The sequence below is a fragment of the Pan paniscus genome, chromosome 13, assembly GCF_029289425.2.
Source record: "Pan paniscus chromosome 13, NHGRI_mPanPan1-v2.0_pri, whole genome shotgun sequence".
NCBI classification, from domain to species: Eukaryota; Metazoa; Chordata; class Mammalia; order Primates; family Hominidae; genus Pan; species Pan paniscus.
The window spans coordinates 34010149-34034843 of NC_073262.2; the positions used below are offsets into that span (position 1 = coordinate 34010149).

Genomic DNA, 24695 nt, shown 5'->3' on the forward strand with positions numbered 1-24695 from the left:
ATATGGTGGTGCTGGAGGGAGCTACTTGCAGATTGAGGTCATTGTGTCCACAGGACAAGGAGGTCGTTGTTTATGATGAGATTAGCCACCTGTCCAATCAATTGTTCATTGTTCTTCCCCACTTGGAGCCCTCCCCCACCTGAAGCCCCTTCCACATTGTTGCTTACATATCTATCAGGCCTCCGCATAACCTATAAATATACTACTACTATAACCCCTACTATGTACTCACAAAAATAAAAATTTAAAATTATTTTAAAAAAAAGCACGACTTTCTGAGGAGTCCACATGCTTCATCAGACTGATAAGAACCCATATATTATGAACCTCTATTCATTTTGTTTCTTTCACTTAGACTATACTTTCCTCACTTCATCTCCAGAAATCCTGGATATTCTTTGAGACGTGCTGGCTCAAGTCTTTTTTCATCAATTAAATCTTCTTCCAAATATCCTTGCTTTCCATTTATTTTTTCTTTCTATGTCTGGAACATATTGTTCTTGAATATATGTGATCATATTTTTAACTGGCTGTTTTATATTCTTAGATATCTTCTTATTTCTTTACAATAAAATAATACAAACTTTGAAGTTAGAATTCAGGTTACAGACTTTTCTCTTGTGTTTTACATAATATCCAGTCCACTTATGGGAAAATAATATGCAGTTAATAAATACTATATTCTTTCAGATATTATTGTATTATTTTAATCTTTTACTTTAAATTTTGTTTTGTTTTATGATTATTTTTGTAGTAGTTTTCTTCTGACCATTAAAATTTGAGTCCCAGAGCATAAGTTTAGCAGACATTTATTCTATATTTCTTCTTCAATATTCTCACACAAAGTAATTGGCTTGAGAGGCTGAAAAACAGCAATTTGTTGTAATGGTAATAGTCATTTCATTCACCTACATGTTTTGGATGAAAAAGCAATAGATCAAATATTGACCTCAGACACATTTGTGATCATATTTCACATGAGAATTGGCTCCAGATGTTTGTTTTGGATACAGATAACAAAATGATTGAGTGTCTTAGAGTGGTTATATACCATATGAAATAAATAACAACTTATGTTTAACGTTAGAATAATTCAACATTTAAATACAGGTGACCAAGGACAGAGATAACTCTCCTAATGGAATTGACTCCTCTGCTCGCAGCTCAGAATGGAACTGTAAGGGCAGAAAGGAGGTGTTCCCTTTCCTCCCCATAAAAAGGGTCATAGATGACTCTCCTATAACAAAGACCAGTTAACAAGAGAAAATCATAGCAAATTTATTTGATCACAGTTTTTTGGTTTTTTTTTTTTAAATATTATAGCAATAGTTTATTGATAGGTAATTTGATTAGTAGAGTTATAAATACAAAAAGGAGGAAAGATTACCAGAAAGAAGACATTATTTCTAACAAATCTTCAAGAAAATATTGATTATTAAAATGTCTTTTATCTTATAAGTGTTGCATATACAGTTTTAGCTCTTCAGAGCCCTCTGTCGATAAGTTGCCTGAAATAGTAAAGAATTTGCTACTGCAGCCTTGGGGAACATTTTTTAGTGTTGTATTGGTGCTTCTCTGACAAAGCATACTTTTAATCAAGACAAACAGTCCCATATTTATGTAAGTCCTAAATTCCAAGTATAAACACTGCAATTGAACTGACGGACTGGAATGAAATAATAAATCCTTAGATTAACCATACCAGCCTCTCACAAATTATTTGAATTTCATAAAAATATGAAGTGTTAACATAGAAATGAAATGGCAACTGACTTTTTGAAAGCTCACACATTGAAACTGAATGAAATCTCAAGCTGTGGTATGGAGTTATTCTGTTACCAGGCAGCACTCCCTCACCGTAACAATAGCAGCTAGCTACTGGTTTCTTAATGCCAAACTAATGATGATTTTGAAGACCAACCTTGCTCATTGTCATATCCATGACTCAAATGGAGAACTTTTCCTGTCTCCTGGTTTCCTTTCTTTTAGCTTAGTTGAGAAGAGCCCGGAAAAGGAAAAGAAAAAAGATCATTGAGTAAAACATAATGTCCTGGAGTATCATCTTCTCATTGCAGATACCCTTGACAACAACAGGAGCCTTTGAATCAGTAGCACTCCAACAGGTCCCAAGTCAGTATGCTGTAAGGTTCCCATAGACCTGGAGAACTTCATGCAACTTCTTGGTGGCCATGAACCTCTCCATGTACTTATTGAAGTTTATTTTAAAAAGATTACCTTCCATATCAAGTGGACAGATCTGGCAATCACTGCAGATGCTCTGTGAAAGCATGCTGAGCTCAAGACAGTTCTCTTCCAGGTGAAGAATTTTAAGGCAAGGACAGCCAGATATCTTTATTGAGACCTGAGATATCTTCTTCCAGTTGAGGATAAGTTTGATGACCTGCAGCTCTCCTGCTATGTCAGGTATACTTCAAATCTGGTTCTTGGAAAGATCCACCACATCTGGTGGCCTAGGCTACAAAGTTGGGTGATAGCGCTCCCAGTTGGTTCCCAGAGAGGCTCAGGGTCTTGAGGGTAGAGAGTTGCCCAAAGGTAGATGGCAGCTCTCTCAGGTGACTGCCGTTTAGGCGTAGCATCTCTAGAATTTTTTTAGGATTGCATAATCTCATTAGGCAGACCAGTTTATGTTGTTCAGGGGGAGGTTCTTCAGCAGAGTGAACTTTTGTATCAGCAAAAGCGGTAGGTTGTCCATCTCGTTGGACAAATTGATGGTCCTGGGATTGCTCATTAGTGTCTACAATTCTAAGGAGAACTTGGTCAGCCCACGGTCCTTAATCTGGGAGACACCAGTTTAGTGTGCCCATTCCACTTGAGTACCGAGGGCACCATTTCCTATTTTAGTGCTTCAGTCTACATCCCTCCTATGGCTCAGCTGCCAGACGGTTCAGCAGGGGAAGCCCCAGGACCCACACTAACCAGGTTGTGTTCCCCAGACTTAGTCCTGGATAGGAACCTGGTGATAGTTTTATGTGACACAGAAACCTTCAGAATGAAGACCCAAAGACCCAGGAAAAACTGTCCATTTTTAATACTTAGGCTCAATGAAGTATGGACAGACATGTAGAAATATGATTGGACAAAAAGTGTATGATCTAATGCTTATAGATGGTTGTGGGGAACCAGCACAGCCTGTCTGCTCTGATTCTTCTGAACTTCTCTGGGCAGCATTGCTTCCCCCAGGTTATGGGGCAGACCCTTTCTGGAATGAGCATCTTCAATTTCTTTATGGCCAGCTCCTAAACAGGAAAGTTGGTGTCTTCATCAGGGTCCTCTAAAAGGACAGAACTAATAGGATAGATGAATACATGAAGTGGGGTTTGTTAGGAGAACGGACTCACACAATCATAAGGTGAAGTCCCACAATAGGCTGTCTGCAAGCTGAGGAGCCCGGAAACCAGTCTGAGTCCCAAAACCTCAAAAGTAGGGAAGCCGATAGCGCAGCCTTCAGTCTGTGACTGAAGGTGCGAGAGCCCCTGGCAAATCACTGGTGTAGGTACAAGAGTTCAAAAGCTGAAGAACTAGAAGTCTGATGTTTGAGGGCAGGAAGCATCCAGCATGAGAGAAAGATAGAGGCCAGAAGACTTAGCAAATCTAGTCTTTCCACATTCCTCTGCCTGCTTTTATCCTAGCTGTACTGGCAACTGATTAGATGGTACCCATCCAGATTAAAGGTGGGTCTGCCTCTCCCAGTCCACTGACTCAAATGTTAATCTCCTTTGGCAACAGCCTCACAGACACACCCAGGAACAATACTTTGCATCCTTCAGTCCAATTAAGTTGACCCTCAATATTAACCATCATAGTCTGGGAAGGTTAGAATAATATTTTTAGGCTTTATGGCTGGCTTTGGGGAAAGGGGCTGCTAGTTTCTATGACTCGCTCTGGGAAAGACAGGTTATAATTACTGTGGCTTGCCTAAGGAGAGAATGAGGCATGAAAAACAGGAAGGTAGGAGAGGGTCAGGGAGAGACTTTGCTTCTGAGGTAGCTTCTTAGGTCCTCACTTTGTGGTGCTGTTTTCTGAGCCCCAACAAAACTCTAGCAGTACCATATGATTTCTCACTGTTAAGATTGCTATATTTTCCATCTGGTTTTGTTCATAATTTTATAGAAAAGTAAAAGTATATTTCATCTTTTAAAGTTACAATGAAACATTTTTAAGTGGATAATTTAATCTTCTGGTAATTAATCTCTTCCTGAAATGTATAGTGCACTTTGTGCATCTGAAGAAAAAAGGCTTTATTCTGTGTTTTGTTCACCCCTTTTCGAAAAGCAGCAAATTCACAGTCCAGTAAAAATGAATTGACTAGTTACTACTGGACTTTAAAAATAGAAATTTCTTCTTTCTTGCCCATTTTCTGTTTTCCATCATCTTCTGTTGATTCTCCCTTTTAAAATGTTTTCTTCCTATTGAATGCAATACCTGTCCTTATCCCTCTTGACATTAAAAAGAAAAAAAAAGTGATGATAGCAGGCTTTTGGCTGGGCATGGTGGCTCACACCTGTAACCTCAACACTTTGGAGGGCTGAGACAGGAGGATCTATTGAGCCCAGGCGTTCAAGACAGCCTGGTCAACATAAGGATACCCTCTACCTACAAATAATTTAAAAATTAGCCAGTCATGGTGGTGCATGTCTGTGGTCCCAGCTACTCAGGTGACTGAGGCAGGAGCATTGGCTGAGCCCAGGAGATTGAGACTGCAGTGAGCCATGACTGTGCCACTGCACTTCAGCCTGAGCATTTGAAAAACTATTTTTGTTTTTTCAAATTACAGCCATGATTGTTCCATTCCTTTTTTCCCTTGAGTTTTCCTCCATAGTTCTCTCATCTTTTTTTAATTTCTCTACACTCTTCCCTTCTCTGATTCTTTACAATCTGGCTTTTGCTGAATTGCAGAACTGATTCTGTTTTCTCTAAGTTCACTCCTAATATCTTATTATATAAAATGATATTTCATAAATGCTACTTTTATAATTTTTATTTTCTATTTAATATATCTCAAATCTCAGTTTTCTCATATATCTCAATATTCAGTTACATTTTCCCTCTTTAATTCATTTATTAATTCATTTATTAATAATTATGATTCAATTATTAATCACCCTTCTCTGAAGTATTGATTTCTTTTAGGACCACCTAAAATATGATACTGATTGTGATATGGACAGGAGGCAGGGAAATACTGGGTAGAACAGGTAGGTTCCCCGTGAGGTCCCCACCCTCAAGCCTGGACCCATGGCCCAAAGTGAGAACTTTACATCCCTGTTTTCTTGCTCAAATGTTGCCTTTTCCAAAACCACCTTGGCCCACCCTGCCCCCCACCTCCATCCTGTACTCATGAAAACCCCAGGCTCCACTGGCAGCAGAGCAGCAGAGAAGAAGAGAAAAAAACAGCTTGGCGTTGTTGAGAAGCAGCTTGACTTCAGAGGGATGGCTTGACGGTGGGACCTTGGAGAAGAGTTTGGCTTGGGACAGCTGAACTCCAGGGGAAGACCACCTTCCTGGTCCATCCCCTTTTCAGCTCTCCATCCCACTGAGAGCCATTTTCATCAGCAATAAAATCCCCTGCATTTACCATCTTCAGTTCGTTGTGTGACCTGATTCTTCCTGACACCCAGTAAGAGCTCGGGTTACAGGGGGTTGTCACACTGAGCTGTTAAACACTTAAGCCACCCAGGGACAGCAAAGTAAAAGAGCGCACTGTAACATGCCTTCTGAGGCTCTAGGGGCCACACGGAGTTCTGCTCCTGCAGGTGACCTGAAGCATTCCTTCTGGCCCCTGCGAGCACTCACCTGCCTTCTCCCCTTCCCACGAGGGGTTGAGAGCTGCAGGCTGAGTAAACGAGCCACCCGCTTCCCAAGTCCTGTGAAGGGGTCAGGGAAAATTTCCTGTTTCAATTGCGTTTTCTTCTGGCTCCATTGCTGTTTGTTTGGCAGCCCAGTGGCAAATTTGCAGCATATTTCTAGTAACATTGCAAATAACATTATATAATGTTTTTTTAATCTCAGCCTGAATCAGATTGTATTTTCACATTTTTTTGTTCTTATTCTCTATTTTTGTCATTATTAGGCTTTTGAAATTATTTTTTAATTAAAATCATTTCTAGGAAAGAGATTGTGAATATAAGCACAAAAATGCATAAATATAATGGCTGTGTTTTGGTATACTGTGTCCACTACCCAAAGCTTAATTTTCACTTTCCTCTATGTGTATTTCCTTGGACAACTCCTTTCCACTCTGAACCTTCCCTTTACACCCCAGATCTGATTACTGTGGCATTTACATCTCCAGCTATATCAATTTTTTTTTTTGAGGCAGAGTCTCATTCTGGCACCCAGGCTGGAGGGCAGTGGCACGATTTTGTCTCACTACAACCTCTGCCTCCCAGGTTCAAGTGATTCTCGTGCTTCAGCCTCCTGAGTAGCTTACAGGCATGCGCCACCATGCCCAGCTAATTTTTGTATTTTTGTAGAGACGGGGTTTCACCATGTTGGCCAGGCTGTTCTCAAATTCCTGACCTCAGGTGATCCTCCTGTCTCGGCTTCCCAAAGTGCTGGGATTACAGGTGTAAGCGTCCGTGCCCGGCCTATCATTTTTCTTACTATCTAATTCTACTTCCCCAAATATCATCAGGTCACCTCAAGATTAGTTGGCTAAATGTACCCTTTCTCTTCTCCCTCAATTATCTGTAATTCTGTCAATAGCTGCAGTATTTTTTTTGGTCTTCAGGGCTCACAACCTCAACTTATCTTTGATTTTTTCAGTTCCTTGCTGCCTTCTCTCTCCATGTCTTAATTTTTTTTCTTCACAGTGTTTCTTGGATTCAGATCTCTTTCTACAATTAAGCAGCATCTGCACCACAGCACAGGCCAAGAGATACATATGTTCTAATGATGATGGCAATCTTCTCTCCAGCAAATTTGTTTTTATCTTCTTGTTTCTCCAGTTTTTGAGGAGGAGGATACTGAAACCGGAAAAAAACATAGTATTTTTACTGACAGAGAGAGGAAAATCCAGATCCAGGAAGATGAAAATTAATAGAAAGGGGTCAAGATAAAAAATAAAGTGATAAGCAGATTTGCTGCCTGGGGGAGTAGTGAGTGATAAAGGTGAAGCCATCAGGGGAATGAAGCTATGGGGGACTTAAAATCCAGTCATCCATTCTTTTATTTCTCTTTAAAAAATGACACATTTACATATCAGTTTCCATCCAGATTTTCAAAGTATCTCTCTATTTTCTATGAAATTAACCTCAAACCTTTCTGTCTGCTATTCAGAGCCTTCTTCATTTTTGCTCATTTTCCCTCTCCACCCTTATGTTTCATCATCATCCACTGTGGGTTTTGACTTTAGGCACATTATTGCTATTTTCATCATGAGTAATGACAGTATATGCACGACTAAGAATGTGTAAAGCACTTTCACATAAGTCGCTTCATTTAGTCATCTTCTTCACATATTCCGTTCACTATCATCTATGACTTAATAACAATATCTTTCACATTCTCCCTGGAAATTTGAATCCTTTACACTCTTCAAAACTCCCTTATCTACAAAGAATTTCTTCAAGTTAATTATTATAATGTTATTAATAGCTACCATTTACCCAACACCTAAAATACGATCATTTATTTATTACTCCCAAGAAACCAGATAAATAGTCTTAAAACTCTGATTTTATGCCTATGGAAATGAAGACCCAGAAAGGTTACTTGATTTGCTCAGGGTAAGAGGTTGTGTCTAAGAGATGTTAGGGCAAAGGTTTTGAACTTTATTCTTCCTGACCTCAAAGCAGGAGCATTTACATAATACTGCAAAGACACAGGCAGTTTATCTATGCTGTGAGCCCACACATTCCTATGATGCCTTTGAATAGTCAACATTTTCATGACCTTACTTTTGTTACTTGCATCCACTTTCATAAAAGTTGAGATTGAATCAAAATATTTTATATCCCTTATGAAACATATGAACATTTTGCAGCAAATGATTATTGAATGTAAGAGCTTTCTCTGTTTTAAGTAGTTGGACCCTTTCTCTTTTCTTCAATTACTCTCATATTTATGATCTCTCTTCCTCTCTTTCTCTTTATCTTTTGAAGATCAGGCAGGAAGTGTTGAGTTGATTACACTCCTCACTTCCTGGCACAGCATTATAATTGGATCTATGTAAGATTTGTTATTTTCCTCATGCCCTCCCTTGGTCTCTCTTTCTTTCTTTACTTTTATTTCGAAAGCCTACCCCTCTTCCTTTCCTCTGTCTCTGGAGGAAGTCATTTCAATGTAGTTCATATCTTCTCTTATAAAAATCTATGTTTTTTTGCATACATTTTTAATTATGTAATTGGTATTATACATATTACAGTCTGTCATTTACCTTTTTTAGTCAGCACTGTCTTTATGAACTGTACACCTACTCTGTTACTTCTAATCACTAGATAGTGTCGTAGAGCATGCACACATCTTTTATGCTTTTCCATTCTACCATATCAATACACTCAAGTTGCCCCTAACTTTCTGTACAAATGATAATTCCATAGACATACATTTACCGGCATTCTTATAGATGTGGATAAAAATTCCTTTAGGACCAGTAACAATCATGGAATGTACTTCTACTTACAATGACTAAGTAGAACCAGTTCCTCTTCAGAGTGGTTGCACTGTCTACATCTATACCAACAGTTCACTAAGTTCCCGCATCCTTCGCAGCTCTCAAAATTATCCACTCTGTCATTTTCTCCCTAATGTGTAGGAGTAACATGATATATCATTGCTTTTGTTTGCGTTTGTTTTATTTCTCATGAGTTTGAGCACCTCTCCCTATACTCACTAGCCTTAATTTCCTTTGGTCATTCTCCTATTAAGATTACTGCCTTTTCTTATTAATTTGTAGAAATCAACACTATGTTCTAAACTTTAGACATTTCAGATACTGCCTCCGTTCAGTCACCCATCTATGAACTTCATCCACGGTGACCTCTGTTGAACAAGTCCTGTTTGTCTGCTTCTGTCACTTACTCCTTTGTTTGATTCATTTCTTTCCATATTTCTTCTTCCGCCCACAATCATTTTCATCATATTTAGGGTCTTCTAGGCTTGTTATTCATTCATTGATTTTTATAATTATTTATTCATTTATGCAATCAAAAATATTTCTTAAATACAATCTAGTAAAAGACACTGGACTGTATCCTAGAAATGCAGGTTTTGTTGTTGTTCCGCCTCTCACCTGAGTGAGTGCTCTTCTCTCTCACTCTGCCTCTCACACACACACCCCCCAAAGGAGGATTCTTACAACTTGTTAATGAAAAGAATTGGTGAGTTAAGCAAATCACGAACTTGACATACAAAGCAGATATATTTTAAAAATCCAGAAATACTTGGGAAAGTGATTACTAAGAGAGAAACAAAAAATTGGTTCTTAAAAAAATGTCAGAGACAGCTGATGACATCATCATGTATATGTACAAGTTTGAACAATACTTGAAAGTTCATCCTGGCCTTCATTCTATTGATTCTATTCCCTCTGCCTACCTGTATATTATACTTCAGAAATATTTAACCATCATTCATTCCCAATATGCCTATAGCTGGAGAAATGGACGGAAGCAAGTCATGATATATATTGGGCCACATAAATAATATACCATTTACCACTTCATAAGTTGCTACTGTGTAAAATAAATGTATCTGATGATGGGACAGAAAAGTTCAAATAAATTCCTAAATGTAAGAACAGAAAATACAGTAAAAACTCCGAAGTAGCAGGAGAGAAAACATTGTAACAGTAATATCACTTTTTGTTTGATTATATCATATATATGGTAAAGAATCAGGGGATTTCACATAGAATTGCTAGTTGTATGGTTGTAATAGCAATTTACCCTGAAAGGATCTGAAGAAGGACTCTTTTTCTTAGGCAACTCATCTGCTGCTTTCATAGTCTGTCTGATAAAAATCATTCTGCAAATCTGTAGTGGGACTAAAAGAAAAACAAAGAAGATAATTGTACATAGAAGATAACAGTCTTCTGAGTGTTTTCTAAAAGCTTCTTGTAAAGCACTAGATTTATAAAAATGAAATTCATCACTTATAAAAAGTATAAATTGTAACCTCCTTTATTTTGTACATATCTCATCTCTTATAATATGCTAAAGGAGAAAGATTTCAGGCCACTTCTCTATTAAGAGGATAATATGCTGATTTGAGCTGTTAAATTCAGTCGTTTATGAGATAGAAGCTAGTATACTGGAAGAATTGTTAGAAAACAGTAAAAATGGATGGCTACTTCACATATTATTTATATTCGTTCTAAATTGAGTTGCCACAAAAGAAGTTAATATAGCTATGTCAAGATTAAAACAAACTAGAAAATTCTTCATTTATTTTATCTCCAAATACTTTTTTACAAGGTTTCATTTAATTAAAATAAAAACATTGTAAGATGGGATTTTAAAATTCTATCTTCATGATTTCCCACTGGTTTATGAAATAACACATTGGACTATTCATTACAACTTTATTTTCTCAAAGGGGAAATAATAATCTAATAAGTCAACATAGATCTTTAGAGGCACTTGAAGGAGATATCTAGATTAAGAGTTCAAATAGAAAATCATTTGAAAATTTACATTTTGATTTTTGATCTTTGGTAAACTAGTTTATTTTGTTTGTTTATTTTATTTCAGTCAAGCATAATTCAGTAAATATTTATCAAACAAATGTTTTCTCAACATAAAATGACTATAAAGAATACAAGAACGTGAAAAGACTGTGAGCAGTTTTAATAAGATAGTCAATGTAAAGGTCATTGTTCAAAGAAAACGTGCTTTTAATTACTTTTCATTTTATAAACTCAAACATGTTTGGAAATAGTGGGAATAATGTATTCAACAGCCAATATTTTTAAATATTTAGAATATGTCATTCACAATTTAAATGATTTTCTGAAAGTAATAAAACATTAGATAACTTTGAAGCCCTCTGTGTATGCATTTCTCCATCTCCAGAGACAGCCCCTTTTGAGAGCCTGGTGTATCTGTTCTATCCTTACAGTTTGTGTTTTTAAGCAACATTTAACACTGTGCTTTTATATGTACACAAGTTATATACATTATGTACCCATCTGGAACTAGGTTTTTTTTTTAACTAATAATATGATTTTGAGATTTAACTGCTCTATAACATTCTACTCTATAAAAAGATTACAGTTTGTCATTCCTCTGTTTGTGGCCTTTAAGGTTCTTTCTAGGAGTTTGCTATATCAAACTATGTTGTAGTAAATGGCCTTATGATGTCTACATATGAAAATGTACACAAGTTGAACTACATATTCAAGTGTACGCGCATCTTCATTTACACGTGTTCAAGTCTATTATAGCCAAATATGTCTCCAAAATAGTTGTAGAAATACAAACTACCATTGACTCTTTATGAAAGTGCCTCATTCTCCAAATCATTGCTAACACTAGCTACCACCGTCATGGGTCAAATTGCTTCTCCTCCACTTACTAGCTTTGTGACTTTGGCATGGTGGTTATATAATTTCTCTGTACCTCTGTTTCTTCCTGTGTAAAATGGGGGTGACAATATCACCCACCTCATAAGGCTTTGTGAGGACTGCGTAAATTGGAATTTATAAATGTTTAAGAATGGCTGGGCCAGGTGGCTTATGTCTGTAATCCCAGCACTTTAGGAGGCCAAGGCAGGTGAATCACTTGAGGCCAGGAGTTCAAGACCATCCTGGCCAACATGGAGAAACCCTGTCTCTACTAAAAATACAAAAATTAACTGGGTATGGTAGCACATGCCTGTAATCACAGCTATTCAGGTGGCTGAGGCATGAGAATTTCTTAAGGCTGGGAGGCAGAGGTTTCAATGAGTCAAGATCATGCCACTGTACTCCAGCCTGGGCAACAAAGTGAGACTCTGTCTCAAAAAGAAAAGTTTAAGAATAATTACAGTATATAGGAAGCACTCCATGTGTGATGTTTTGATAATTCTTGGACTTCCAATTATGCCCCATAAAATGGGTGTGGTCTTGCTGTTTTAATTGGTGTAAACTTTTCTTAATATTCTCAATTACTATGTGACTTCACTATGGACTAGTAACAAAGTCTGTGTACTGGCAGCAGTCTATGTAGATAACTTGAGTACCACTTTGTTAAATTACTTTTAGTCTTGTAGGTTTTACTTTTTTTCACGTTAGATCGGAAGGTATAATTTTACTATTAAATCAATGTTTGTAATGCTTATATATCATTTCAAATTTTTTTTTTTTTTTTTTGAGACAGACTCACTTTATTGTGCAGGCTGGAGTGCAGTGGCATGATCTAGGCTCACTGCAATCTCTGCCTCCCAGGTTCAAGTGATTCTCCTGCCTCAGCCTCCTGAGTAGCTGGGATTACAGGCACATGCCACCATGTCTGGATAATTTTGTATTTTTAGTAGAGACGGGGCTTCACCATGTTGGCCAGGCTGGTCTCGAACTCCTGACCTCATGTGATCCACGAGCCTTGGCTTCCCAAAGTGCTGGGATTACAGGCACGGGCCACCGCACCTGTCCTTCTATTTCTTTTTAAGTCAATTTTGCTAACACATTTCTCTAAGAATTGACTTACTTTACATATTTTCAAGTGTATTATTAAAATGCATATCTTACTCATCTGTTTATTTTCTATATTTTCTATTTTTACTCTTCCTGTTGTTAATTTATATATGTATGTATATTTATATGTATAAGTATATATATATATAAAATCAAGTCTGCCATAGGTCATCTATCTATATTTTGTTATTCTTTTAAACAAATGGCTTTGGGTTTGCTAGTAATATCTTTTGTTGTATTTTATCAATTTCTGTAGTTATATTTGTTATTATTTTCAAATTTGAGTTAATTCATTTTTATTTTCTGAATTCTTTGAGTTGAAATATTATTCCATTAATTTTTCTAATAATAATTTCTCTATTCAACTAACTCAAATGCACAGAAAAGAAACAGAACTAAATTATTGGCATTCTTTGTTTTCTTTATGTAGATAGAAAATTTTTCAGATCTGAGGAGGGTTATAGGAATGACTCTAAATGAGTAAAAAATTAATGATACATGGAACCTGGACTGTTAACAGTGAGCTAAAGGTAGTATTTGTACAGTTCTATGCCCTTTACAAGTTTTTACAGTCATTACCACATTTTTTAAATAACAGATGTATTGAGATATAATTTACATACCATAAGATTCACTCTTTTAAAGTGCACAATTCAGTTTAACTATTACAACTATTTAATTTTGAACACTTTAATCACCCCAAAACAAACCCCATGCCCATTTGCAATCACTACCTGTTAATACCTACCCTCGGCCCTAGAAACCACTGATCTATTTTCTACCACTAAAGATTTGCCTATTCTGGACATTTCATATAAATGTAATCATGCAATATGTGTTTTATGACTACCTTCTTTCACTTGGCGTAATGTTTTCATTTGTTTTAGCATACACCAGTAATTCTTTTCTTTGTATTGATGAATAATATATCTGTCATGTGGGTAGACAGCATTTTTTTATTCATCAGTTGATGGGCATATGAATTGTATCCACTTTTGGTTATTATGAATAATGCTGCCATGAATATGCACCAGTTTTTGTGTGGACATGCATTTTTAATTATCTGGGGTGTTCAACTAGAACTGGAATTTTTGCTGCTCTTACATTTAAGTCTATAATACAGTTTGAGTTAGTTTTTGTCTATGGTATGAAATAAGTTTGAATATGAGTGGAGGAAAAATCATCTTTCCAAGAAATAATGCTCTGGGAGAACTAGATTTTCACATGCAATTGAATGATATCTGAACCTATCTCATACCATATGCAAAAATTAATTCAAATTGTATCAAAGACCTAACATAAGAGCTAATCCAAAATTACGTAATTTTTCTTTTAAACAACTGTGCATCCAACACAAACATTTTCTTTATTTTAAAAATGCTAAATCCTGGATATTAAATTTTAAGAGTATTTGTTTTATTGGGAGCTATTTGGAACTATTCTGTACATGTTTTTGATATATTGTTTCAGTTAGCTCTTGTCACAATAATGTCATACAGCAAAAACAATACTGTGCAATAAATAAGTGCAATATCTAAGTGATCACAATATACATCAGTATGTCTCACAGTAATTAGTTTAGGGTTGATACATATTTGAAATAACATAATTTTAGTAACTTTCAGATACTGAAACATTCTTTTAGGCACAAAAAATAATACTAAAAGAAACTTTAATCTCATATCCGTTTTCAAAGCTTCTTTCCTTTCTCCCTACCCAGGCCTGTTTCAGGCTAAAAAACACCAAGTGAGGAATGATATAGTTATGATTTTTTTGGACTCTGCAGGAAGCCGCCATCTTATCTCTTAATGGAAGCACTCCCTAACTATAAGTCCAACAACTTCTTCACAGATCTCTTTTTCTTTGTCGTTGGATAGTTCTCCTCTATGGATCTGTTAGTATGGGATGGTTAGTTAAGAGTGTAGCAAAGTTAGTTTTAGCCAAATCTTAGCAATTTCTATGGTGACTTTTCTGAGCTTTAAGTTGTCAGCTGAAATTCTAAAAAGAACCAGAAAATCCTCCATTTTGTCTTTGCGTGGCAATAATTCTGCTATTCTTTAATCAGTATCAGGTATATGTAAATCCAAGGAATAAAAACTCCCTAATACCTATTCTAATGAATACACATAAACCTAAGTTTTGCAAGTTTCTGTTAAATTTTGGATTAAAAGAAATTGCTGTTTTAAGACAGAGAATTATGTAATAAATTATACTTTTAAATAACATATTTTGATCCCAAGCGTTTCATTACCAGAGTTTACATTTTCATAAGCCTATTAAAAATAAATTTAATTTCAGATCCTTTTGAAGCATTCATCATCTTTTCTATTCGTCATGAGATCAGAAGGATTGATCTTCACAAAAGAGACTATAGTCTACTTGTTCCTGGATTGAGAAACACAATAGCACTTGATTTTCACTTCAATCAAAGTTTACTTTATTGGACAGATGTTGTAGAAGACAGAATATACCGGGGAAAGCTTTCTGAAAGTGGAGGTACATATATTATAATTTTTCTTAATGTTTAGATTACTTTTTTAAGTGAAAATTCAAAGAACACATTATAACTAGAAGAAATTTTGATTATTCTTTGACCTTTGGTCCTTTATCCCCTCCCTCATATATGTAAAATCAGGGATGTTGAGCATCTGTGTGAGCACCTGTTGGGGGCAGGAAGTGGTGACGCTCGTGCTGTTCACACCATTTGCCACTGTGGACTTTTCCATGGACTGATGGCAAAGAAATGCATTTACAAGAAAAAAAAAAAAAAGACTGGTTGTTACATACCATTAGTCACATTTTTAGGAGTTACAATAACTTGTTTTTTTTTTTAATTTTGCTACCATCTTTCAACATAATTCAAAAAAATGAAGAAAGTATTACAAAGATGACTAATATGAGCTAAATATTTTTGCCATAATTTGACTTATCTCTTTTGGCTAAACTAACCCTTTCTTAAGTAGAAAGTCTTTGATATAAATAGCCGGGTGTGGTGGCTCACACCTATAATCCCAGCACATTGGGAGGCCGAGGCAGGCAGATCACGTGAGGTCAGGAGATCCAGACCAGCCTGGCCCATATGATGAAACCCCATCTATACTATAAATACAAAAAATAGCTGGACGTGGTGGTGCATGCCTGTATTCCCAACTGCTCGGGAGGCTGAGGTAGGAGAATTGCGTGAACCTGGGGGCGGAGGTTGCAGTGAGCCTAGATCATGTCATTGTACTCCAGCCTGGGCAACAGAATGACACTTTATCTCAAAAAAAAAAAAAAAAAAAAAAAGGAAGTCGTTGACACAAATATATATTTCTTTTGAAATGTTGAACCCATGTACCATTCCAAGGACAAGGTATCTCTGTCAAATTCTTAATTCCATTGTAAATCACCTTTGCAATTTTGAAAAATGGTCATATTTAAGCACATAATTATGATATGTAAACTTATATCCTATGTCATATACTGATTTAAAATGATGGATTTAGATTCATAGGATTAATTGGTTAGCTACTTCATACAACACATTGTTAATATGTCTAACAAAAAGCACTGCTGTGGTAGCAATGTTACAAACTACAATGATTTATCATATCAGAAAAGGTATTTAAAAATGAAAGTTTTGGTTGGCCAGTACAGTGGCTCATGCTTGTAACCCCAGCACTTTGGGAGGCTGAGACAGACAGATGCTTAAGCCCATGAGTTTGAGACCAGCCTGGACAACATGGCAAAACCCCATCTCTACTAAAAATACAAAGAATTAGCTGGGTGTGGTTGTGTGCACCTGTAGTCCTTGCTACTCAGGAGGCTGAAGTAGGAGAAACATGGGCTGCAATGAGCCGTGATCACACCACTGCATTCCAGCCTGGGCAACAGAAGTGAGACCCTGTCTCAAAAAATAGAAAAAAAGATTTTTTTTTTAATTGTGAAAGAAATTCAATAGTGGATAAATAAGAATATTGGTAGGCATCACCGAAATGCTTATTTTTATTCAGACCTTTTTCTCTTATTTACATTTTTGTTACATCTTGCAAGTCTTAGGGTCCCAGGTGGGGAAGAGGGTCATCTGGGGTTTATCTTTGTTAAGGTTAAATATAGTAGTAGCTATTATCTGTTATCCTTCTAAAAAGAGAAAAAGAGTGAGTGCTGATTAGCCAGAATGCATCTTAGCTCTGGTGGGCTTTTTCTTTTGATGTTATTCTACTCTTGAAGATCAACATTTGAGTTAAGTTGCACTGATTTTAACCAGAATATCATTATTGTTTCCAAAATCCTTTGCTCTGTATAAAAAAGTCAGGAACAAGAAATAACTTTTTTTTGCAACCTCAACGTTGTTATTAGCCTCAGAGCTGCTTAAAAACTTTATTCCACTGATACTAAAAGGATTTACTAGATTAAAGATTTCTGGCAAGGAAGATCGGTAATGCTAAATTTGAGTCTACTTGGTTTTACCTGTGCTAGGTAGCACTTTTGCAATCTCTCAAAGTTGAAATCACATTGAAATAATTTGTACTGCTGATCACAGGTCGGCCTTTTCCTTTGTGCTTAACACAATCCTTGAATGGGTGCACCTGTTGGTTTTCCTTCTTTTGTAGGTGTCAGTGCCATTGAAGTGGTTGTGGAGCATGGCCTGGCTACTCCAGAAGGCCTGACAGTCGACTGGATAGCAGGAAACATATACTGGATAGACAGCAATCTGGACCAAATCGAAGTGGCCAAACTAGATGGCTCCCTAAGAACTACACTAATAGCAGGAGCCATGGAACACCCCAGGGCCATCGCTTTGGACCCAAGATATGGGTAAAGAAGTTTGCCTTTTATAGATTGAGTTTGGCATAAAAAATAGTCTGTCAATTTAACATTGAATTTAATTATCTCATCAATTATGAGTCAAAGTGGTTATTTTGTGCCCATGTATGTGTGTGTGTGTGGGGGGTGGTGGTGGGGGTAGGTATGTGAGTTGTACGTACAGCAACTAGTTTATTACCACAAGTTTGGTGATAGGATTGCTTACATAGGTACTTTTAGAGGCTCAAAATGTCTTTTTTTTTTTTTTTTCTAAATGTGGGCATTAGGCCCTATTGGAAGCTATTGCAACTCTTTTTCAAAACAGTAATTTAATGAATTTCTCTTTGCCCTGCCAAAGAGATGTTGTAATTGTTTCTAATGGTTGCAAACTACAGGGCCAGTCTTTGTTCTAAATAGTCACAGATGTTAACCGCTTCACCCTTTATTTATTTTTTATGTTCTTGGAGTCAGTTTAAAAGAAAATTTAAATAAGCTTGAAGGAGTCCAGTAGTGAGATATGGCCTATTAGGAAGTTTGAAAGACAAAGCATATGATTCTGGAAAACAAGGTTCAATGTTGAGTAACTTAGGTTACTGCCCTCTTCCCTTTCGTGTTCCGTTGTGAAGGAGCAGAAGAGAGGCACTGGATTTCCAGCCAGAACATATGGGTTCCCGTTCCTGCCCAGTCACTTATACTCTGGGTGTATCAAGTGTACCTTTTTCCCTTAGATTTCAGGTTTCTATTCTATGAATTGGGGATAATAACATCTTCCTCCTTCAGTTGTTTTTAAGGAGATGATATACATGGGAGATAATATGCAACTGATAGGTGAGAATGCTTTGTTATTCCTGTCGATTTTGACCTTTGTAATTGTTTTGTAAATCAAAGGTCATTGTCAAGCCTAAAGGCTAGCAGAAAGGAATTCTTTAGAAGGTTTGTACCTTTAGGTAATATCAAGTCCAGGGAGCACCAATGAGTGCTTCAATGAGAGAGGAGCTCCAATGAGCAGGGAGTGAGCCAAAAGGGAGTTCAACGAGATAAAGAAGAGAGAAAAGCCAGGCGATGTCTAAGTCGGCCTCCTGGCCACACCTTCTGACTTTTACTCTTGTCTATGCCTAAGACTCAGAAGTCAATAGATTGGGAAGTATGTTTGTGTCTCTTTTCCTCAATTTTGACTCAGAAATGAAAGGGGCAGAAACCATTTATCTAGAGCAAGGATTCCAAATTGGCCACCCTCATTTATGTGTTTGCTTTATTTTCCCCAGTGTTTTAAATTTACTTGAATTAGTTGTCAAAATTTAAAATATTGAGAGATTTTACATAAGACCCTGGATTTCTGCCTTCTTTTGTAAAATAGGGAGATTTGGTAACAATGAGCTGAGTAGTAGCTGTTTCTCTTAGCCTGGAAGTATATTCTCTAGTTTATGTAGTCTACATATTACCTATTTCACCCATTACTTCCTGTACTAACAATTGATCAGGAAAAAGCCTGCTATGTTTAATAAGACATGCCTTTATTTTTCAATATTTTATTCCTGAGGTACAAGTAGATTGCTGATACTGACCCTACACTTCCTACAAAGTTGCTAGCTCATTATCAGCTAGGGCCTTATCTCCAGTACCAACAACTACTGATGTGAGGGTTTCACCTATCAGACCTAAGTTGTGTCAGCATGGGAAACTTTCTGAATAAAAGAAAAGTAATATTTTGGAAAAGATTGTAGTCCTAGCATGTATACCAACATGAGAAGAAAAATGTGAATAATCCCAAAATTATAAATGACACAGAAAACAAAAAACAAGGTGTATGAAAGTTTAAAAATGGTCTCTCCAAACAAGATAGATTTTGCAGTGGATGCTTCATTTTCCACTGATATTGTATTGACAATGCTAGGATCAACTTATTTATCTCAGTTTTGTAAATATCCAACCTGAGAGTAAAGAAAGAAAACAGAAACACAAAGGACATACAATCTACACATATTATTTAAGTGAAAATACCAAATACGATTTCAGTGTGAAATATCCTCGAAGAGTTGAAAGTTAATACAGAAAGCTAGACTGAAAGTAGGGGAAAGTTAAAAATGCTTCTGGGGGAGTTGATACCTTCCATCACTAATTGCTGCTATGAAACAGTGAGGCTAATTAAGATAATTACATTGATAATAAAATAATACTTTTTTTTAAAATAGGGTAACAAAATAATGCTTATACAATCATTTCTAGAATAAATGACCAGAGTTTGGATAACAGTACTAATTCATTAAACTCTTAAGTGTTAACTGGAAGGTTGACAGATTTTTTGTCATGATTTGATAGGCTTTTATTGTTAAAAGTTATTTGATAGAGGTTAATATGATTAAGATATAAAGTTTATGCAGTATATAAACATCATAAAGCACATTTTAAAATGTACATTTTTAGATTTAATAATGTAATGTGAATATTAAAATATTTTCAAGTTTATTGGCTATTTTGATAAAAAGTTCTGAGGTTAGTTTAATATATTGGACCTTTCAGAAGGTAGGCTTAAAACAGCAACAATAAGCAGACACACACACACACACACACACACACACACTTACAGCAAAGCCAAGCCAAGCACAAGAAAAGCAACATTGAAATATAATTTTATTTAAACTCAGCTAACTATCTTAGTGCTATGTACAATATAAACATAAATTTTCCCCAATTTCTCAAACTATTAATAAAATATATAAGGAAGCTGAGAATCAGCATTGATATGAGCTTCAAAGTAATTTAAACTTCTTTTGAAATTTTTAATTTTAGATAAAATTCACTAATTATTGAGAAATATGATTTATATAAATACTGTTATATTTTCTACTAAATCTTAAGCTTTTTGGTGGCAAGGGAAGTTGTTTTCAGTCTGTAAAATCCTTCTAAGCCTCTTTGAATATATACTTGTGCTAAGTAAATGTTAAACAAATGAATGCATGCATAGAAATGGAATTTGTTTATATGTAACTTACAGGAACTCAAGGATATATTTAAAATGGGAAGTATACAGTAAAGGACAGACAGCTAATGGGAAAACTATGAACTTTGTTTACAATAACAAATGAAAAGAAAGGTTTGCAACTAGCCACTTTTCTCCCTTAACACAGCTGAGAAAACAAACAGGCCCTAACACTAGCCCCACAAAACACATTTACTTCATGTGAGGTTTCCACAGCAATCAAGGTCTTTGTGACCTTTTTTTTACAGATGCCAATGTGAAGCGTTTTTAATTGACGACTTTGCTTCCCCAGCATAAAATCCACCAACATTCACTTTGGGTTATAAAACATATCTGTCATCATGCCATATTCCTTCAGTATTCTGGATTTTGACCTGATCTCCCAGGTGACAAACTATTCCAAGATGGTAAATTGAGAGTCTTAGGGAGGAGCTATTTTTCTTTCATTCCATTTTAAGGTAATACACTTATTGCTAAGGTGACCTGAAAGAGACCATGAATCCCGCTTTAAACATTAAGCTTATTATTAGAGAGTAACAAGCACCAGGGTGTGCAGAATCTACAAGGTACTCACTTCAGTTCTTGAACTTTCATTGCCTTTATTTTTACGCTACTGCATAGCATCTTCCTGCTCTATTGCTAAAGCTAGTATTTAGTTTTCCTTTGTCATAATAACTGAACTAAAAATTCAGCTTTTAATTAAAACTGAATTTAGTTAAACTAAATTTCTAACTGCCATAAAAATTTCGTTGGTGAAAGTAGAAATAGTAATTGTGAAGATTAGTGAGACATCTAAATAATATTTTAATCCTATCTAGGAATATTCTTAAACGGAACTGATAAAGGTTTTGTTGGTTTTAGAAGAACTGAATATTATAGATAAGTAACCTCTTTTTTTTTTTAACCAGGATCACTTATTTTTACCTTCTGCTGCTTGATCTGATAGATGATAACGGCCTTTTTATGCCTATAATGCTACAAGTTGTTCATGTCTTTTGACCCAGTTTAATCCAGACACTTACTAATCCATGAATGGAGGAACTGCAGCATCTGTAGACTGTAGTTTCTTTTTTTAAAAGTTATTGTGACTGAACATTTCCATACATCCTATAAGGAGAGACATTAAGTCTTTGTATACTTGAGGATATAATGCAATCATTGAAATGCTAATGCATTTTAACCATCTAAAGAGAAAGTAATAGGGAAAAAATGATTCTGTTAAAATAGCACATTATCAAGTATATGAAGGAGTACCTAGAATTTTATGAAACGATGATCATTGAAATCAGCTCTTAAGATTGTTTTGAACTATGTTATGGCAAGGTTAAGAACATCTTTAGGGTGACTAATTCTATAACATGTTATTTATAAAAAGTGTTGGAATTTCTCACTTAAATCGACAAAATTTTAGTCTCACAGTGATCACTATAGAAGTATACTAACACTGCTAGGTTTAATGAAGAAATGAAGGGATCACTTATTTTAGTGAATCAAAGTGTCCCAAGCCATATTTTTCCCCCACTAGAAAAACGTTTCAGAGTTCACAGTGGCTATTTCTAGTAAATATAAATGTAGAGAATACAGAATTACAGTGTCACTGATAGATAGTTGGATTCTCCACAACTATTCAAAGTATAACTGGATAGAAAGTTACAAGGTAGACACCAATTTCCCAATTGTTATACAGGCAAAAGATGATGCATCAGAAGTCTTTGTGTTATCATTGCAGAGTGGGAAGTACAGCCTTATCTACATCTATTGGTGGCTTATCCACAAATACTCAGAGACTGCCTATAACTTCCAAATTCATAGTTTGTTTTCAGGGATTATTTTTTCTTTTCTTTTCTTTTTTTTTTTTTTTTTTTTGGAAACAGAGTTTTGCTCCATCACCCAGGCTGCAGTACAGTGGCATGATCTCAGCTCACTGCAAACTCTGCCTCCGGGGTTCAAGCGATTCTGTAGTTGGGATTACAGATGCGTGCCACCACGCCCAGCCAATGTTTCTATTTTTAGTAGAGACAGGGTTTCACCATGTTGGCCAGGCTGGTCTCAAACCCCTGACCTCGCATGATCCATCTGCCTTAGCCTCCCAAAATGCTAGGATTACAAGCATGAGCCACCACACCTGGCCTCTTATTTTTTTAAGCTTGCAAATCTCTCTACTGGCCAGTTTTGTGGAGATAACACTACAAATTAGATTGATGCTATCTTTGTGTTCTTTCTATTTAAATATTTTTGTTTTTAATGCTAAGTTTAAAAGCAGCTGACAAATAACAACCTGTTGTCTATGAAAGATCTGTGCACTCAAAATTAAATTGAAGTAAGATTTAATTTATTTCATATTCATTATTTTTAAGAATGGCATTTTACTATTTAAATAGCCTATCAGCTTTATATTAACCTTTGTTCCATTTTCTATTTAACTGGCAACATATTGTATTATTTTGTGATTAATTTTGTTTATAAATAATTTCATGCTGATATTTTCAGATAATTAATATTTTTTATACAAAACAATCTTATCTTTAAACATAAATATTTTTGGAAAATAGGCCCCAATATTGAAATTTTATAAATGTCCTCTGGTACATTTTTAAAAATTTGTACCTATTTGAGTTATTTACACTTTTAAACTTTTATTACAGAAATATTAAAGTACACAAACTAGTAGGGATTGTGTAATAAACTCTCTTGTACCCATTATCTAGCTTAAACAATTATCAGTACATTGTCCTGTGGTATATGAATGTTCATTTTTATCCTTTCCCAATGGTCTTATTCACATATTTCATTATCGAACAATAAACAATTTGGATATTGTTTTTCTGAATATGCTTCCACAACCATAGCTGTGAAAGCCTTGAAACTAAAATTAAAGCCATATACATAGAACTAAAGCTGTCTGTGAACCCCATAAACCTGAGACAGGTCTCAGTTAATCTAGAAAGTTTATTTGGCCAAGGTCGAGGATATGTGCCCATGACACAGCCTCAGGAGGTCCTGATGACATGTGCCAAAGGTGGTCGGAACACAGTTTGATTTTATACATTTGAGTGAGACATGAGACATCAATCCACATATGTAAGATGAACATTGGTTCAGTCCGGAAAGGTGGGACAACTCAAAGCAAAGGTGGGAAGATGTGAAATGGAGTGAGGGGGCCTCCAGGTCAAGGTAGATAAGACACAAATGGTTGCCTGCTTCTGAGTTTCTGATTAGCCTCTGTAAAGAAGGCAAATGCATTGATCTCAGTGAGCAGAGGGGTGACTTTGAATTGATGGGAGGCAGGTTGGCCCTAAGCAGTTCCCAGTTTGAATTTTCCCTTTAGCTTAGTGATTTGGGGGCCGCAAGATTCATTTTTCTTTCACATTTCCCCCCTTTTCTTCTTAAAATCTTTCAGAGAAAGCATTTTAGAAGAACATGAGTCTCTGGTTTCAGGTTTTATCTGATCTCTTATGGCTATGATGTTTTATTCCTAGGTGGCTAAGTCTTGATTTATTAGGAAAGCTCATTTTTAGCAGGTTGTGAAGTCTCATGTCCTGTGACAAGAAAATAGGGGGAAGAAGGGACAGAAACAACAATAAACAAAAGAACAATCCTGGAAAATCAGTATAGGCCACATTACTCTGAAGTCCATGCATCAGTAGGCAGGTTCAAAAGTCGTTTATATATATGGCTTTAAATAGGTTGCTGTTATATTCTTCTGAAGTTTAAGTTGTCTATGTTCAGTTCAGAGGGCTTTACAAAAGCACTGCTTAGTTTTTGATGACTCCAAATTAGAAAAAAATGGAGAAAAAAGAAGAAAAAGGAAAAAAAATGAAAGCATTATTTTGCCCACTTGTAGCCAAGAAAAAATAGAATTTGGTCCAAATGGTAGAAAACAATAAAAAAAGAAAAACATTAGGCAAGATTAGAATCTAACAACAGGTGTACTATAGTTTTTGAAACATAATTATTCTTTCTCCAGTTTCCCATTTTCACTAAAGACAAATCCTCGTAGGACTGATTTGGTTTATTATACTTGGCCTGATTATCTGTATACAGTGCAGCAAGAAAAAAAATATTTTTCACATAGGCTTTTAAATTGGCTTTGATGGAATTTTGTTCCATAGAAGGAATCTCAGATAAGACTGTTTTAAAGTTGAGCCCAGCCATGGATTTGTACTATCAAATACCTATAAGTTGGGTGGATTCCTTTTCTCTTGAGGTTCCAAGATAAACTTGGAGCTCCTGGGCCTGTTATAAAAATGATGTTCTTTACTTAACCCAGGTCAGGAACCCTGTACAGGGATGGTATAG

The 24695-nt window shown here is 35.9% G+C and overlaps 1 protein-coding gene and 1 pseudogene across 3 annotated transcripts in view; one reads left to right on the forward strand and one right to left on the reverse strand.

The window, feature by feature from the left end:
- Window positions 1-24695, forward strand: part of LRP1B (LDL receptor related protein 1B) — a 1910203-nt gene that overhangs the window by 1239668 nt on the left and 645840 nt on the right. For all 3 annotated transcript variants that reach the window (XM_034954060.3, XM_034954061.3, XM_003822825.6), the window contains exons 24-25: window positions 14930-15127; window positions 17224-17428. In XM_034954060.3, the coding sequence (XP_034809951.2) occupies window positions 14930-15127; window positions 17224-17428 (403 nt within the window). The remainder of the gene's footprint in view (window positions 1-14929; window positions 15128-17223; window positions 17429-24695) is intronic.
- LOC103786818 (leucine-rich repeat-containing protein 57-like) lies at window positions 2012-2812 on the reverse strand (annotated as a pseudogene).